The 18,980-nt window shown below is 38.6% G+C and overlaps 1 protein-coding gene across 2 annotated transcripts in view; it reads right to left on the minus strand.

Moving 5' to 3' along the window:
* The window catches only part of asap2a (ArfGAP with SH3 domain, ankyrin repeat and PH domain 2a), a 123,361-nt gene that overhangs the window by 67,352 nt on the left and 37,029 nt on the right, over positions 1-18,980 (minus strand). For both annotated transcript variants that reach the window (XM_052145687.1, XM_052145686.1), the window contains exon 2: positions 11,611-11,683. In XM_052145687.1, the coding sequence (XP_052001647.1) occupies positions 11,611-11,683 (73 nt within the window). The remainder of the gene's footprint in view (positions 1-11,610; positions 11,684-18,980) is intronic.

Raw genomic sequence — 18,980 nt, forward strand, 5'->3', positions numbered from 1 at the left:
GAGAAGCCCTGAGAGGCTTGGAAGGAGGGGGAACCCTGAAAGACTCGAGAGGAGGAGCCCTGGGAGGCTTGAGAGGCGGAGCCCGGGGGGCTCGAGGGGTAGAGCTGAGGCTGGCAGAGCCGTGGAAGACTCGGAGAGCGGAGCAGAGGCTGGCAGAGTCGTGGAAGACTCGGAGGGCGGAGCGGAGCCCGGCAGAGCCGTGGAAAAGTCTGAGGGCAGAGCGGAGCTCGGCAGAGCCGTGGAAGACTCTGAGGGTGGAGCAGAGCCCGGCAGAGCCGTGGAAGACTCTGAGGGCGGAGCAGAGGTCGGTAGAGCCGTGGAAGACTCTGTGGGAGGAGCAGAGCCCGGCAGAGCCGTGGAAGACTCTGAGGGAACCTCTGCGGTCTTGAGCACAAGACGAGACTGGGGAGAAGGGGCCCTCTTCCTTCTCTTACATCTTCGGCCAACAGGGGATGTGGCCATGGGGGTGGTCGAGGCTACAGGTGCTGGCTCTGGGGCAGTCGAGGCTACAGGCGCTGGCTCGCTGACCGTGGCAGACATGGGCGCTGGCTCGCCGGCCGTGGCAGGCATGGGCGCTGGCTCGTTGGCCGTGGCAGACCTGGGCGCTGGCTCGCTGGCCGTGGCAGGCATGGGCATTGACTTGCTGGCCGTGCCAGGCTTCGGGACTGGGGCCGTGTCAGGTTTCGGGACTGGGGCCGTGACAGGCTTCGGGACTGGGGCCGTGACAGGCTTCGGGACTGGGGCCGTGACAGGCTTCGGGACTGGGGCCGTGACAGGCTTCGGGACTGGGGCCGTGACAGGCCTCGGGACTGGGGCCGTGTCAGGCTTCGGGACTGGGGCCGTGTCAGGCTTCGGGACTGGGGCCGTGTCAGGCTTCGGGACTAGGGCCGTGTCAGGCTTCGAGGCGGGGGCCGTGGTAGGCTTCGAGGCGGGGGCCGTGGTAGGCTTCGAGACGGGGGCCGTGGTAGGCTTCGAGACGGGGGCCGTGGTGTGGAGCGCTGGTTCAGTGTCTGCCTCCCCCACAGTAAACGAGGAACCAGCGTACAGTAGGGCGAGGTCAATAAACTGAGCCAGGTTAAGGGAGCAGCGACCACCAGGCATGAATGATGAGGTTGGCTCATTCAGTCCACATTGAAAAATGTCTTTCAGAGCCACCTCATCAAAATTCACCTGGTACGCCAGGGCACAAAAATCCATAACATAAGCCTCCAAGGGTTGGCTCCCCTGGCGCAAAACCAAGAGTCGGGCCGCTGGCTCCATAATGTCAAGGACGGGGTTATGAGTTACACAACCACTGCCTTGCACGAAAAACCCTTGGTTAGCGTCCGAAGAGCCATAAAACCTCTCCGGGGATGGAGAGCATACGGCGCTCGCGGATGCGTGGAGAGCATCAACGGGCTCAGGGGCAGACACAGGTGAAACAGGGTGAAATATTTCAGACATAGTACATACCTGCTGCCCCTGGGCCACGAGCGCTTGGTCATGTCTCCAAATCATAGCTCCTCGCGCCGAATGCGACGTGCACATCCGCTCTAGTGAGCTGCGCGAATCCTCCGCGTGATGCATTGTGACTGTCTTCGGTGAGGTTGGTTATTCTGTAACCCGCACACACACACAAGACGAGACAGTCACAATGTCGGAGGAAACTGCTTTATTCACAAAGCAGGCAATAGTACAAAAACAGGGCAAATCCAGTGAAGAGTCGTCAAAGGGGAGCGTGAGGTCGAGGCCGGGGAATCAGAATAGAACAAAGGGGCAAATCCGGGAGAGAGTGGTCAACGAGAGCGGGAGGTCGAAGCCGGGAAACAGGACACAACTAGACGGGACTTGCGGGAGCAAAAGACAGGGGGGGCTAGGGGATTACTAGTGCTGGCAAAGCGAAGGGGAAAACTAAACAATAACCAACCCGAGTGAGACGAAAGGGTTGTGATATATATAGGGGCGAGTGCAGGTGTAAACCATGATGGGTGATCAGACGAGTACAGGTGAAACTAATGTAGTGACTGAGAGCGGGCTTGCGAGCCCGAGGAGGGAGACCTGCTAACGAGCATGACAGCTCGAGGGAGCAAAACGAGCGTGCAAGCTCGAGGGAGCAGAATGAGCGTGGAAGCTCGAGGGAGCAAAATGAGCGTGCGAGCTCGAGGGAGCAAAACGAGCGTGTGAGCTCGAGGGAGCAAAACGAGCGTGCGAGCTCGAGGGAGCAAAACGAGCGTGGAAGCTCGAGGGAGCAAAACGAGCGTGGAAGCTCGAGGGGGCGGAGCGAGGGAGCGGGGTTCGTGACAGACAATACAAAAAGTGGCTTTATAATACAATGTATTGTTTACTACCATATTATTGATCATAAGTCAATCATTTGCACACAGTTCACAGCAATTCATTTCACAAGTGAATTTCTCGATCAGTTGGAGATTTATTATGAGGGCTTGTTTAAGGACCCGTCAATTTCAACAAGAGACAGATATGCTTGTGTCGCGTCTCGGGTGTGTTGCGTCATAACCATAAAATGTTTAGGTCACTGTATCAAGTTAAATATAGTTTAATACTAAATTTTTAAACATATCTTGAGATCCCTTAGATCGCATTTGCGCTCCTTCAAGTGTTTTGAGCGCAAGAACGTAATGCATGTTTGTGTTGTTCTGCCTAATGAAGTGTTTTCTTCACTGTATAAACTGTGCGTTGCTCATACAGCTGACGGTTCCCTTACTGCCCTCTAGAGTAAACAGGTGGTACTACAAGCTTGCATTTCTCAGGATTCTTCCTTATTTTGGTCCGGGGGCATTGCGATTAATTGGATACATTTTTTATAAAATTAAATCACATGGAATTAGCACGTTAAATCGACAGCCCTAATATATATTTCTTTACTGTGACAAGATGGCCCAGAAACAAAGACTACAAAATTTAAAATTGAATAAAATCCCAGATGCAGTTTATTGTGCTACTCCAATCCCAATCAATAATATTTCAAAACATTGGTCACATTTGCAACCATTTTAGTCACAGTTTGGAGCCCTGAAATCAAGCTTCTGACTTCTCGTGTGAATGACCCATCACGATTACATCATTCGACAGCTCTGTGATGCATCGACTGCTAACAGGAAAACATTTTTTAAGTTAATAAATTATAATTTAAATTCAATTTTATATATCAATATCAATTTATTATCCATTGGCTTCAGAAGACATTAATTGATTGACTGGAGTCATGTGGATTACTTTTATGCTACCTAAATATGAATTATGGACCGTCAAACAGACAGCTGCATGATGGCACCCATTCATTTGTATTGTATGGACATACAGAGCTGAAATGTGCTTATAAAAAGGGAGGATATTTCATATCTCAGCAACCAACTCTCCCCTCATGTATATGCCACAGCTTGACCTCAGAGAGAAATAACAAACATACAGAGGTTTTACTAACTGTTATCTCTTTGGAACCCTAATATAAACCCTGTTCCCTGTTGAGAATCCAACAACACTCCCAATGCTGCTGTGCTGTTACATATTAATAAGCAGATCAGTGCTGTTGTCAAGGGTAGCTTTTTCCACCTGAGATCTAGCGCTAAAATAAAACATTTTCTTTCCCATGAAGACTTGGAAATTGTGATCCACTCACTAATTACAACAAGGTTAGACTATTGTAACTCATTGTACATTGGTCTGCCCCGAACTGCATTATCACAACAGCTGGTTCAAAACACGGCAGCTAGGATTTTAATAGGCTCAAGAAATAGGGATCACCTTTCCCCTGTTGCATCTCTATGCTGGCGTCCCGTGAAATTCAGGGTCGATTTAAAAATTCTGCTTTATGTCTACAAGGCACTATCTGGTCTAGCGTCTTAATATACTGTTTCAGTGACCTTCTCCTCAGCTCAGGTCATCTGATCAGCTTCTTTTGAAGGTTCGTCGTTGTCGCTATAGATCTAAGGGTGACCATGCCTTTTCTGTGATAGGTCCTAATCTCTGGAAGAGTCTCCCTTTCCTTGTGAGTTCAACTTCATTAGCCATTTTTAAATCTTCTTTAAAAACATTTGTATTCTGTAGATTTTGAATAGATCATTAAATAGTTTGAAATAGATAAATAAATTATGTTGTATTTTAAATGTTTTTATTTATTTTATTATGTTTTATATTTTAATTTAAATCAATCTGTTTTTAAATCACTCTGTTGTTTTTGTTTGTTTGATCTGTAAAGCACTTTCTGCATCTTACACTGTAGCACAGTTTTACACTGTCTCACAATGTTTGGAGAATATTGTTATAGTGTTATGTAAAAGGTTTATTGTTGAAGGTATCTAAAGTTGATACTACTTGATTTAAATAACATCAAACAACTGCATGAAAAATTTAGCGCTTAAAATCCATTTCATTCTTACAAATACGCAACATGATAACGGTGTTCATTGCAGCTTCCACTAAAGTAATGAAAACAGATAGACATTAATATTAAGATGAAAGTTAGAACTCACAGTGTTAAATTCAACACTGCAGCAGAGATTTTAACACACTATCACTGTTCTCTGCAGGCGTGAAGTACCGGTAGGTTTATTTCTACAGTTCTTTTCATGACTCAGTAGTGTTGTTGAAGACTGAACCTTCACTGCAGTTCAAGCTACTCCAATGAGGAGAATCGCCTCTCACCGTGAGAAAATTACATTTCGGCTGTCTGGCCTTTCTAAAAACCAGCTAAGAGCAGATGTTCTATTGCTCACTTATAACAGAGGTAACACTTTATTTTGATGGTCCCAAGTAGATATTTAACTGACTATAAGTGACCATTTAACTGACTATAAGTGACTTATCAACTGGCTTGCTATAGCTAGTAAACAGTGTTTCAACAAACATTCAGTAGACTATCAATAGCCTGTATAACAGCAGCAAAATAACAGCTTATTGCCTGACATGCTATAGTCAGTAAACAGTGTTTCAACAAACATTCAGTAGATTTTCAGAAGCCTGTATACAGATCTTTATTAATGACCTTTTAATGAACTGATGTTCTCAACAATAATGTATGTCATTAATAGAGGTCTATATACAGGCTACTGAAAGTCTGCTTAATGTTTGTTGAAACACCGTTTACTATCTATAGCAAGTCAGTCGATTAGCTGATATTTTGCTGGTGTTATACAGGCTATTAATAGTCTACTAAAATGTTTGTTGAAACACTGTTTACTAGCTATAGCAAGTGAGAAGTCACTTATAGTCAGTTAAATATCTACTTGGGACCATCCAAATAAAGTGTTACCATAACAGAAGTAGTTAATAGCAAAAAAAAATTCTTGATGCATGATGCTTATTTATGAGAACTGGGTTGTAAAAAGTGCAGTTGACCATTTGTATATCCACCCATTGTTACACATCTTTCCTCAACAAGCTGCATGATTTGAGGTGTCATTTATGTTTGTAGCACAAATGGTTCAAGATGAGTTATGCACCAAATTTTAATACTTATGGTAATGCCAAGTTTACACTACATGATTTTAGGCCAGATTTTCACTCGCTGACAGTTTTGTGGAGATCGCTGACAAAAGCCCGGAATCATAGGCAAATCTGGGAAAATTTGAGAATGGCTAAAATTGCTTACAGCACATTTAACATTAATATTGACAGTTATGCAAATATGGTAGGGAACAGATATTGATACAACAAAAGTAAAGTCAGGTCTCGACCAGTAAAATGCAAATAAGGAGCAGGTCTGCAAACTACTTGACAAAACTTCATGGATTGTAAATTTGCCTAATCAAAATTAGTGTACCCAAGGCTACTAGAGTAAAACGACACCAAAGCACTAATTCCCGCGAACAGGAAACAATAACAGAGTCACAACTCTGGGAACCCCATCAGCATGTAAGGGGTGTCATACACACTCACGCACACACAGAGAGAGACACAAAGGGTGTGTCCTGGCACAGCTGTTCCCTGGTGTGTGGGAGACAGCTGTCCTGCATGAACAGAGCCAGCAGTGTTCCTGGAAAAGACCAGATCAGAAGAGTTCGCCTCTGTGTTCTCGGCTGGGCCTCCACATGCAATTGAAACAAATTCAGCCTGTGAATGAGCAGCGTTGTCATAGACAGAGACAGGCAGCACAATGGAGAGCTGCTCAACCTTGGTACTAGCAGGCAGAACAAAGAACAGTTCACCAGTGGAAGCTGATAACTGGAGCCATTCAATCTAGAATCAAATAGAAACACTCCAAACACTCTGAATGTAACTCATGGAACATCGTCTACTCCAGTAACTCACTTTAAAGATAACAGCCTGTCAGCAAAATTAAGTTAATACCATGTCCTAAACAGACACAACATGATAAAGCAAAAAATCCTATCTATGTTATGTTTTCATAACAGGATTTTTTGTCTTTTATTTAAAGGACAGTGCTAAGTGACAGGAAAGTTGAGAGAGAGAGAGCAACAGGATCGGATCAAATTGGAACCACATCCCTGAGCATTACCCACTGCACCACAGTTCTGACTATCTGTTCCATGTAAATAAGAGGCTTAGCCAAACTAGTCTCATAGAATCACGTTATTAATATTTTTTTCTTTTTGAAAAATTCTTTTTATGTGGCTCACTGTACGTACTGCGGCAGTTTCATGATGAAATGAGCAGTAGAGATCATTACTTTTATTTATTTTCACACAAATTACAAGTAATATGGCAGATTTTCTGCTTATAAAAATGTTTTGCCCTGTTCCAAACACAATACTATCTTATGACATCAAAGATTTTTACTTGTGTATGACTTGCATAACATAACCAACTACATTTACAAGCTTGTTCATGTGCCATCAAATTCACGTGCGAAAAAGGACCAGGGTACTTGTCCGGAGTCAACACCTAAAATGTGTCATTTGCTTTTATGACATTATCGGTTAGGTTTAGGTTTAAGGTTTAAGGTTTAGAGTAGGGAGGGTTCTTTTTTACCTCATTGAGCATTCTACAGTGTTCCCTTTGAGTCATCTTGGCTGGATGGCCACTTCTAGGGAGAGTAGCCACAGTACTAAACAGTCTCCATTTATAGACAATTTGTGTGTATAAACTGTGGACAGATGAATATCTAAGCTCTTAGAGATAACTTTGTAACCCTTTCCAGATTTATTCAAAGAACCAATTCTTGATTGTAGGTCTTCTGAGACCTCTTTTTTCTTTTTTGATGCATTTTTCATGTCAGCAGATGCTTCTTGTTAATTGCAACCTCAAAATATTTGAGTACTTTTTACAAGTCAAAGTAACTCCAAACCAAACCTCCAATCTTGTTTCATTAATTGTATGACATGTTTTTTTAATTAGCTTTTGTTGATGTCACTAGCCTAGGGATCACATACTTTTTCCAGAACACTGTGAATGTTTAAGGGAATGTGCTCATGAAGACATGAAAGATTATAATTGCTTGTGTGTTGTTAGCTTAAGCACACAGCTGTTTGTCTATATTTGTGACTTTGTTGGAAATGAGATCACATTTTATGACCAATTAATGCACAAAACCAGTTAATTCAAAGGGGTTCACATACTTTTTCTTGGCACACACACACACACATTATACATGAACCAATTTTGCTGTTTTGGAAGGAAATTGGTACTTTAATTCAACAAAGTGGCATTTAACTGATCACAAAGTATAGTCAGGATATATGGAGCCAAATCAATCTCATTAATAATTCACGCACAAAAAACGATTCACACATGCGTAGACAATTTCACATGCATGAAACCTAATTCACGTACACAAAAAAAAAATTCACGTGCCTGAAAAAAATATATATTCACAAAAAGCTATTCACATGCGCAAAATAAAAGTATGCATATGTAAAATACATTTTACAAACGCAAAACATACTTCATAGATATACAACTAGTCGCAAAAAGTTTCGAATGTTTAAAATGTACGAGGTTATCCATGAATCTGAATGTGCAAATCGTCATTCACGTGTGAATCCCCTCGGATTTGTGTGTGTATGTTTTTGAGACTTTCCTGGCAGAGATCGCTTCCCACGTGGGTCTGTCGTACTCTTTAGCCAATCAGATGCGAGCTTAACCAATCATATCATAAGCCACTGATTCTGCGCACCTTTTGCGCAATATGGATTAATTAGAACGGAAATGAAGGCTTTTTTTTTTTTTTTTAATTAAGATTCAAACAAAGTCAATGTACAGTCAAAACTACAATAATACATATATAAAGAGAAAAATAATAAAACCAGGGGGGAAGGCTAAACATCATGTAAATATATTGAAGGACTCACATATAGAAACAGTTTTAATTGCTTTCTTATTATGTGAATGAAAAATAGTCTTTATATATATTTGAATTTCTTTTTCAAGAACCAAAAACAAAGGTTGGGATTTACTGTACTTACATTTATGTATATGAAATTTAGCAAAAATTTAAATTAAATTTATAATATAGTATTCTTTCCTTTTATTTGAGGGGATATTAGTAAAACCAAATATAACATTATCTAAACATACGGAAAAAGTGGGTTCAATGTTATCAATTATAAATCTGGTCAAATCTTTCAAAAATGTCCTTACATGAGCACAATGCCAAAATAGATGAAACAAAGTCTAAGGCAATGTATTGCACAAAGAACAGTTAAAATCAATATCTTTTTAAAATTTAACAAGAAAAATATTAACTGGGTAGTATCGGTGTAAGATTTTTAAAGTTATTTCCTTAACTTTATTTCCTAATAAATATTTGTTTGGTAAAGCCCAGATGGCCTTCCATAATAAACCTTCCACCAGTCTATTCCAATAAACAGTTTGACATAGTGACAATGTCTTTTTGTAGTAAGGAACGAATAGTTTTATTAATATTTAAAACTCCAGCGGTAGGAAATGAAGCCTTTATATCAGTAATACAACATGGCGAACGAAGAACGGGAAGCACGGGTAAGTGAAGTAAAATGTTTTTGGACAATAATGTATTGTGACTGAAAACATCATGAGGACAGTATTGATGCTTTTATTGAATAAATAAAATAGGCAATTAACTAATACTGAGAAAAAAAATCTGAATATGTATGTGTGACTCTAATAATAAAACAACAACAATAATAATAGCAGCACAAAAAAAAATTACTTCCCGTTCTTCGTTCGCCATGCTAGATTACTGATGTAAATGCTTCATTTCCGTTCTAATTAATCCATATTGCGCAAAAGGTGCGCAGAATCAGTGGCTTATGATATGATTGGTTAAGCTCGCATCTGATTGGCTAAAGAGTACGACAGACGCACGTGGGAAGCGATCTCTGCCAGGAAAGTCTCAAAAACACACACACACAAATCCGAGGGGATTCACACGTGAATGACGATTTGCACATTCAGATTCATGGATAACCTCGTACATTTTAAACATTCGAAACTTTTTGCGACTAGTTGTATATCTATGAAGTATGTTTTGCGTTTGTAAAATGTAATTTACGTATGCATACTTTTATTTTGCGCATGTGAATAGCTTTTTGTGAATATATATTTTTTTCAGGCACGTGAATTTTTTTTTTTGTGTACGTGAATTAGGTTTCATGCATGTGAAATTGTCTACGCATGTGTGAATCGTTTTTTGTGCGTGAATTATTAATGAGATTGATCTGGCTCCATAAGGACATAACTGATGTAAAAAACAGCATCATCACTTATTGAAAAATTGTTTTTTTAATCAAATCTTGACAGGCCCCATTTCTAGCAGCCATCACTCAAACACATTATCCTTGAGTAATCATGCTAAATTGCTAATCTGTTATTAGAAAATCACTTGCCATTATATCAAACACAGTTGAAAGATATTTGGTTCATTAAATGAAGCTTAACATTGTCTTTGTGTTTGTTTTTGAGTTGCCACAGTATGCAATAGACCGGCATGTCTTAGGGTCAGTATTAGGTCAAAAATGGCAAAAAAGAAACCGCTTTCTCTAGAAACTTGTCAGTCAATCTTTGTTTTGAGGAACGAAGGCTTATACAATGCTCGAAATTGCCAAAAAAAAATGAAGATTTCATACAAAGGTGTTCATTACAGTCTTCAAAGACAAAGGACAACTGACTCTAACAAGGCAAGAAAGAGATGTGGAAGACCAGATGTTCAATTAAACAAGAGGATAAGTACATCAGAGTCTCTAGTTTGAGAAATAGACGCCTCACATGTCCTCAGCTGACAGCTTCATTGAATTCTACCCGCTCAACACCAGTTTCACGTACAACAGTAAAGAGACGACTCAGGGGTGCAGGACCTTATGGGAAGAATTGCAAAGAAAAAGACACTTTTGAAAACAGAAAAACAAAAAGAAAAGGTTAGAGTGGGCAAAGAAACACAGACATTGGACAACAGATAATTGGAAAAGAGTGTTATGGACCTTAACCCCATTGAGCTGCAAAGCTGTCAATAATGCACTAATATATATATATATATATACAGTATTAATTTATCTTAAAATATCAATCTGCTTCTGAACCATTTGAAGCCGCTCACATCACTACAAGATGATTAAAACATTAGGGGCATTTACTGAAAATATTTGAGGCTTAAGACCCGATAGCCCAACCCTACTCCCATCCATAGGTTATCCCAACTGCGATTACGGAAAGTGATGCGCATCAAGGCATTTTACACGTCGCTTAGTTGCCATTTTTACTGAGTAGCTAGCCTACAGTGAAATCTCATTGGTCCAAAATTCCACTCCACAATAGTAAACATTAAATATGTTCTGCTTCACTATCGCATGGCACAGCCTTTTCAAGAACGCATACTTGTGCTAAAAAAAGCTAGATGCAGAGAAATGCATATAACAGAATGCAAGTGTCTCATGCATACTTTTAAAAGTGTACTTACATTTTTTTTAACCTGATATGGCGTCTAAAAAAATGCAGCGCTCCTGCACGACATACAGTCTAGTGCATTTTTACATAGAAAAACAATCGGAAAAGAGTATAAATGGCCCCTTAAGAGCTTACATTTTGATTTGACCCAATGAACTGTGTAACTGAAAAAAAGAGCGCTTCACCTCTTAAAATTGCAAACTTTGCCAAATAATACACAGAAATGTAGAAGAAAATCATACACAAAATTCATTCACTTCCAATCTTCAGTCAAACTTACTTTTCCAGTAGGCTATATGAGTTATCATCATATCATGCAGAGTCAGAAATTAACTTTTTTATTAAAAGGAAATATTTGCCCCCTGGAATTGATCTGAATTGAATTGATGAGAGCAATTTTTTTCTAACCATACACAAACACACTGTATATCTTCCTTTTTATGTAAAATAATTTTAATCAATTGATGAAAATACATTTCCAGTTTGAGTAATTAGGCTGTTACCTGTAAAATTAAATCAGCTAATAATTGTATGATATTATATCTAACTAGGAATTTATTACCGGGGCATTTTTTGCTCCCATATTTTGATGGCATTTTTGCAATGAGCCCATGTTAATATCCTGACCCTAATATCATCGGTCATACCTATAGATAAGGTTGAGTACAGTAATTGTATAAGATGGATGCACAGATATGTTCTACAGATATCTTTACTGTAACCCAATAATACTGCCACATCAGTTGACACGTTTAAAAGATGAATGACAGAGAAGAAGCGGAGATCACTTACCAAGACCAGAGGTGTAAATGGCCTTAACTGACTTCTTCATCTTGTAAAGGACACTACGGTCCACATCCAGGGCCTAATCACACACAGAGAAAAAGAGAGATATAATTCATCATAATCCCTTTTGGGCAGTAATAAAGATGTACATGATTATCAGTGCTACTGTACTACACACAATTATCAAAGACTCTTAATTAGCTTTAGCTCATGCTCTGCTATAAATCACACTATAGAGCAGTCAGTATTTTATACAGGGGGCAGGGGGGATTAAGTAGAGGTCTGCAACCGACCCGGGCCTGACTGATCTGCAGTTTAATTTTAAGGTCTGTGCAGACCTCTAGGGGTCTTCAGTTTGCTGTTGATTCATTATTCAAAAGGTGCTCTTCTATAACAAGCAATATGCTGTGTAATAAGTGTACAATATGAAGTGTATTAAACAAATACATGCGTATAGTCACCCTGAAAGCATAAAGTTTATTGTACACACCTAAATGATTTGTTGAAGACAACTAAAATAGAATTTTTTTGGGGGCTTTTAAATCTTGACCGATAGCTTTGAAGCCGTCTATATTATAGTGTATTTTTTAGGGCTGTCGATTTAACATGTTAATTCAGTGTAATTAATTGTATAAAAAAAATTACGCGTTAAAAAACGAACGCAATTAATAGCATGCCCACGGATTCCTGAGAAATGCAAGCTTGTAGTACCACCTGTTTACTCCAGAGGGCAGTAAGTGAAATTTAAGCTGTATGAGCAACACACAGTTTATACAGTGAAGAAAACACTTCAGTAGGCAGAACGACACAAACATTCGTTACGTTCTTGCGTTCAAAACACTCGAAGGAGCGCAAATGTGATCTAAGGGATCTCAAGATGTGTTTAAAGATTGAGTATTAAACTATATTTAACTTGACACAGTGACCTAAACATTTTATGTTTATGACGCAACACACCTGAGACGTCTGACATAGGTGTAAATTGATGGGTGAAATGGATTGCTGTGAACTGTATGGCAATGATAGACTTATGATCAATGATATGGTAGTAAACAATACATTGTATTCTAAAGCTGCTTTTTGTATTGACTTATCAATTATGAACTCTTCTGCTACAGGAATGTAAAGCAATTTAATTATCTGAATATATATATATATATATATATATACACATACACACATTTTTAAATATTTAAAGATAACTATGTATAATTATATATTGATATACATATGTATAATCATTATATATTGTGTTATTGTTATATGAGGGGCTTTCTCAGCAAATATTTGTATATGCGATTAATCACGATTAATTAATCGGGACACCGTGTAATTAATTCTATTAAAAAAATTAATCGATTGACAGCCCTAGTATTTTTAAAAGTTGACAAAATTCACTTTTAGCAGATATGAAATATCTCTCCTCCAGGAACACGGACAGAAAATATTGATGACTTATCTTGCACTACACAGACTCTTGTCCAATCAAATGCTCTCTAGAATGAGAATGTCTCTCTAACCTAATACCACCGCTGACTAGCAACAAGTAGCAGCAGATATTGTTCTTGGCTGTTACGCAAGACTAAAAGCTACTGGCTATTTAAAAGTGCACTCAATATTTTTCTAAGTTTCACTCCTAAATAAATGAATAGCCATTTTTAGGGTTGGGTTCGAAATTAGACCCATAAGGGCACATTTCTTTTACAACTTTCATTTTGCTTACATATGAAAGAAATTTATAATTATAAAGGAACCTTGGCAACCCTTATAGGTACAGTAACAAAACAAAAAAATTATATTATAAATTATATTTTATCACTGGTTTTTCATCAAATTGGTAAAATTTTAGCTTTTGAAAAATCTTCAAATTCAGTCTATTCCATCAAATAATGTATTGTAATTGCATATACTATGTTGCATAAATATTTTTGTACAATTTTTATTGTATACTTGCATAATTCACAAGTATTTACATTGATATGTAGAACACATGCTAAATCAGTACTGTCTCTTTAAGACTAGTGGCATCAGCCAGTGAGTGCATATAACTAGAGAAGACATGCATGGTTTCTTTAGCGCATCCATGTGTGATGTTTCTTTTTTGTTGTTTTTAATCATCAACAGTGTAATAACAAGAAAGGCTATTGAAGGAAAAAAAAAATTCAATGACATATGGATCCATGGATCTCATCTTTGGACACACAGATTTGTTAAACCAAACTTTTACTCTCAACACACAGTGAAAGGACCTATGTGCTAATAACTTCTCCACTATACTACTCAATCACTGGTGAGTGAAATCTGAACATTTAGCAGCCATAAAATTTTTGAGTGGCATAGAGCATTATTTGGCTGCAGATGTGAGTGATATACTTTCTTTACAGAGAGTTACCACATAAAGTCGATATCGAGATCATTGAAAGGAAGAACGCAATGGATCAGAAAATCTATATTTTTACCCAGCCATAGTTATTTTGAAACATGTATAAAATCATGACTACTCACAAGACACAAGATAGAAATAAGGCTTCAGTCATGCCACGCAACTCACCAAACATTCAGGGATGCTAAAAAAGTTTAAATACTACGATTCATTTCAACTCTAAAAAGTAGTAGTACTGTAGGGAGTGTAGTTGTCATTTTTACTTTCCACCTCTGGTTATTGGACACATTCACTCATAAACCATATTCGGACGGGATTATTTTTCCACATATATGTCCATCAAGTAATTATTAATGCTGAAGTCTGTAATGTTTACAGTTGAGTCGCACAGGATAAATTGCGGGGATCAATACAATTTACCGCACTCGAGCTGCTCAAATCAAAAGCTGCTCGTTTCTCATTTACATGGGTAAATAAAGACTAAACAGCATAAAAAGCTTAAGAAAAACATGCATCAGTTCAAATGCAACACCCAGCATTATCTGAAATTGTGAAGCACATCTTGCATCTCTTGACCAACATCCAGTTCAGACACTTGAAGAAACTTAAGAAAAAGAGATAGGCTATTTAAAGGGCTCTAGTGCTGGAAAGTGCAGATTTACTGGCTTTTTATTAACATATTAATTCGCACCGGATTAATATTACTAAGGGTTATTTTTACAGTACGCAAACGCTGGAACATGCAGTCCATAAATAAATCTGGGAAAATGACTGGCATGACCAATTCGCACAGGATTAAAATGACTGAGAATCTTTGGTAATTATTACATTACCCCAGATCCTAACATAAAACTAATCCCATCCAAACAGGGCTATAGATTAAATTAATCGCGACCAACTGTGATTAGTGAATTTATACAGTGGCATCGGTAAATTAAAGATATTGCGTTTGAATGATACTGAATCTACGCCCCTAGGTCTCAGTGTTCAAGAAGGCACAACAACAACTAACTGAACAAAAAACTAATGAGTGCACCTTTAAAAAAAGAGGTCCCTAAACAACTTCCTGTATGAATAGGAAATACTTCAACAGAGGATAGAAAACTGCATGCATCTATCATGATGTTTTGGATACCATGGTACAGTAATACAGTAATTGTATTTTTTGGGGGCAATACTGTGGTAATATTACAATGGTATTCTTTCAAGTACCTTGGTGTACCATGTAAAATACCATGTTGCAGGTAAGCAACCAGTCGTGGAATATGTCCAATTACCATGGTGTTACTATGTGATACCACTACAGTACCTTTTTGTAAAAATAAAATGTCAGATTGGTATATTACCATAACCTGGTAGCATATTTCACAACAAACTACTAGGAAATCTGAAAGATAATCTGATTGAAATAAAAAAATCTGCAGTACTGGGAAGTAACATGGTAGTTACTCTGCTGAAAGACACTCTACTACTGCTCCAGTTCACAGCAGATCAACAGATACTAGATTAGGCCTTCAAACCTCTATCTTCCACCCAGCTCTAGATGAAACACTGACCCTAGCACTCCAAATGTCTCCACTGGTACCGAAATGGAAGAATCGAAATCCTGCTTTTATTAAATGGGCTTTGTATTACTTCCATTCCAAACATGTCTTGGGGAAGCTTTCTAGGAGCTCATCTGTGTTTTACTGTGCTATATGTCCAGTTTTAGAGCGGTAGGTAGAACTGACAATGCTTTTACTCATATTGGGGAGTGAGGCAGACCATGAAAGTCCTAAACCAAGATGACCAACAAAGCAAAAAGGGAGTTTGCTGAGAAAACGGTTAAGTTATTAATACACCTAATGATTAAATAAAAATGGAAAGGAATTCATGCATAAATACCACATAATTTGGTGAAACTATTAACCGCTTTAGTGGCTATTGTTAATCACTGCAAAAGTGAATGCAGTATGTAAAATAAAATTGTGCCTTTCCAGAAATTCACATATTTTTGTATTACATTTCAACCCACAGAAACAATATTTTTAATTAATAAATGCTGCTAATGTGATAAAAAATAAAATAAAAAAAAAACACACACAGTTAAGAGTTGACCTGAACATGGCCCCTATTCAAACAGGGAAGTATTTTCACTCCAGGCTCCAGACCTTAGTGTCCTATTGAGTACAAACTCTTTAAATGCATAAACAAAGCTACATATTCACTGGTATGAATACAAACTCTGTTACTGCCTTAACAAAATCGTACTATTATTACAATTATGCATCAAAGTACAATATTCCTGTAGCCCATTTACAATTAAGTCTCCATTTTAATGATACAATAAAACAAGAAATACTAGGCCATTTCTTCTCCCAATAAGTCTAGACCCCTAGGAATTCTCTTTTCTTGTTTCTCTTGAGCAGATAGAAGTGCATCAGAGCGATGGCCAGTCAAATGTGACAGACTGATTGTGTAGCTCTTTGTAATCTGAAGCCGCAATCGGCCTTTCCATCTTCATTTTTACATGCTCAGTGCTCTCTCACTTAATCTCATTTTACTGGCCTCATCTGTAAGTGAGGCACTCAGTCCTGGATAAAAAGAGACCATTTTAATATAGACATCTCTGAAAGAGTTCTCACACTACATTTGCTCCACTACACTTTCCTGTTGTGAATATAGGCCAGAGATTTGTCCCACCAGAGATTTGTCCCAGCCTCAGACAGCCCCAAAGTCTGTTGGGAAACAAAGTTTTGTTTACATTACCAGGCTACTATCACAAGCGTTTCAGAGGAAGACAAGTTGTTGGATTTAAGTTTGTCAGGTTAATAAATGACATGTAGTTAGCCACCTTTTTCCTGAATGTGGAAGTGTTCCACGATTCGTCTGTTTTTAATTTTCCGGTTTCACCCACAGGTGAGTAGCAGGTTAAGTATTGCATGTAGAAATTGTAAAAAAAAACGAAAAAAAAAAACAGCACCTGCACAAGTTGAGCATAAAATTCATTTTTACTCGAAATAACACTTAATTGGTTGTTGTTCTCCATTTTGATCGCTTTTTTCGGTTGCGCCTCGAGACATCATGGTTCATCAATTCGAATCATCATGGTGCCGCCATGATTGCTCAGGAAAACTGTGGATAAGTGAACATTATCCTTGAATGTTTGGCATTATACAATTTCAGTCTTAGTTTCAATTTTAGTTTCAGTCCTCGAATTTGATTGGCCAAGTGCTATTTTAAGAGAGCTGATATTCAGGACAACAGCACTGGGGCGCTTTACTTTTTGAATCACTCTGGTTGTTTGCATTTGTGTTAATGCCTTTCCAAATATTGGTGGAAATTTTGATTAATCCCAGAGCCTTTTAAAGCTATTCACCATAGAGATTTGTTCACTGATACATGCAACGTGAAATTTGGTAATAAGAATCTACCCGTGTTTAGGCATGTGCGAATGAACTTGCTGTTATTAAATTTGTAGTTAGTGCCTAGCTTAGCAACTGGCTAAGAAAAAAAGAGGCATACTATTGTTGCAGCCTAGTAGACAGCCCAATAAAATCAGTCTAGCCTTACATTAACACTAGCAACGACAAGATATGTTGTAGGTCTGTACTGCTTTGTAAAGATCAGTGGCTTCATGGCATAGTGAACATTTTAATATAAAGACATTAAAGGTTATCAATGGTGTTGAAGGTAGTTTTTTATGTTATGGGTTCTTTACAAAGTTATATGTTATGTGTTAATTTAAAAGGCTTGTTTGGTATTGAAAGAGTAATATAACTTGTTATTAAAAGAACAACAATACAATTAGTTTATCAATTAACCAATTTTTTTGTAATGTACTTCAATACCGTGATAATACTGTTTACTGTGATAAAAGCATCTGCAATTCTTATGACGTGAATATCTGATACCATCACATGCCTACCCATGTTGATTGGTTTATTCATAAGCAGTTTGTGACCTTACAATAGAGGTCTGCAACCTGACCTGGGCCAGATGGGACCCTAGAACCCCACGGGTCTTGGGCTGGGTTTGGGTCAGTTTTTCAAATAGGACTTCAGGTTCAGGTTTGTAATTAATGAAAAAATAAACAGGCCAACCAAACTTGTCTCGCACATGTGCTCTCACAGACACGCATGAACGGAAAAATTAGGGGCCATTCACACCAAATGTGTTTTACATTTACATTTATGCATTTGGCAGATGCTTTTATCCAAAGCGACTTACAGTGCACTTATTACAGGGACAATCCCCCCGGAGCAACCTAGAGTTAAGTGCCTTGCTCAAGGACACAATGGTGGTGGCAGTGGGGATCGAACCAGCAACCTTCTGATTAACAGTTATGTGCTTTAGCCCACTACACCACCACTCCACACACATCTGCACATCTGTTATTTTTCCATATTACCGAACCGTGGGTGGTGAATCGTAAGATTAGTTTTTTACAGATAATCGTTACACCCCTATTAAAAACATGCTGGACGAACGTCTTTGCCTGTTACACTGGGACTCGCTGTTTCAGCAGCGTATTGCGCAGAACCGGCACATTTAAACACTGTGTCAAGTTAATAACTTAATAACTTCAAAAATGCATGTTGAGACACCAGTGCTCTGTTTTATCTGTTTCTATTTCTGTGTCTAGATTGTTTTTAGCGCAGGTGTCACAAAGATTAACATTTCTGAACAAGTTCAGGCTTGTTGCCTTGTTTCAATATTCCAGATTGTTCCGCACGTAGTATGGCTGCCCCCCCGACCAAAGATTTTCCTAGTCGACTAGTAGTCGTTAGTTTAAGCCATTAGTTGACTAGTTGTCACACATTTATGATATTAATTACTTAAATATATATGTCGGGTACATCAGAAAATGGTTTGAGTTTCAGGGCTGAGAAAGTATGTTATAAGTGACATTGCTAACATTGTTCTACATTACAGAGAAATACTAAACCGTAATAATAACGCACGAAGCGAGCTGCAGTGACACCGGCAAAAGCGGTTATGATTCTGAATGTGT

The sequence above is a fragment of the Xyrauchen texanus genome, chromosome 16 (genome assembly GCF_025860055.1).
Source record: "Xyrauchen texanus isolate HMW12.3.18 chromosome 16, RBS_HiC_50CHRs, whole genome shotgun sequence".
In the NCBI taxonomy this organism is placed as follows: domain Eukaryota; kingdom Metazoa; phylum Chordata; class Actinopteri; order Cypriniformes; family Catostomidae; genus Xyrauchen; species Xyrauchen texanus.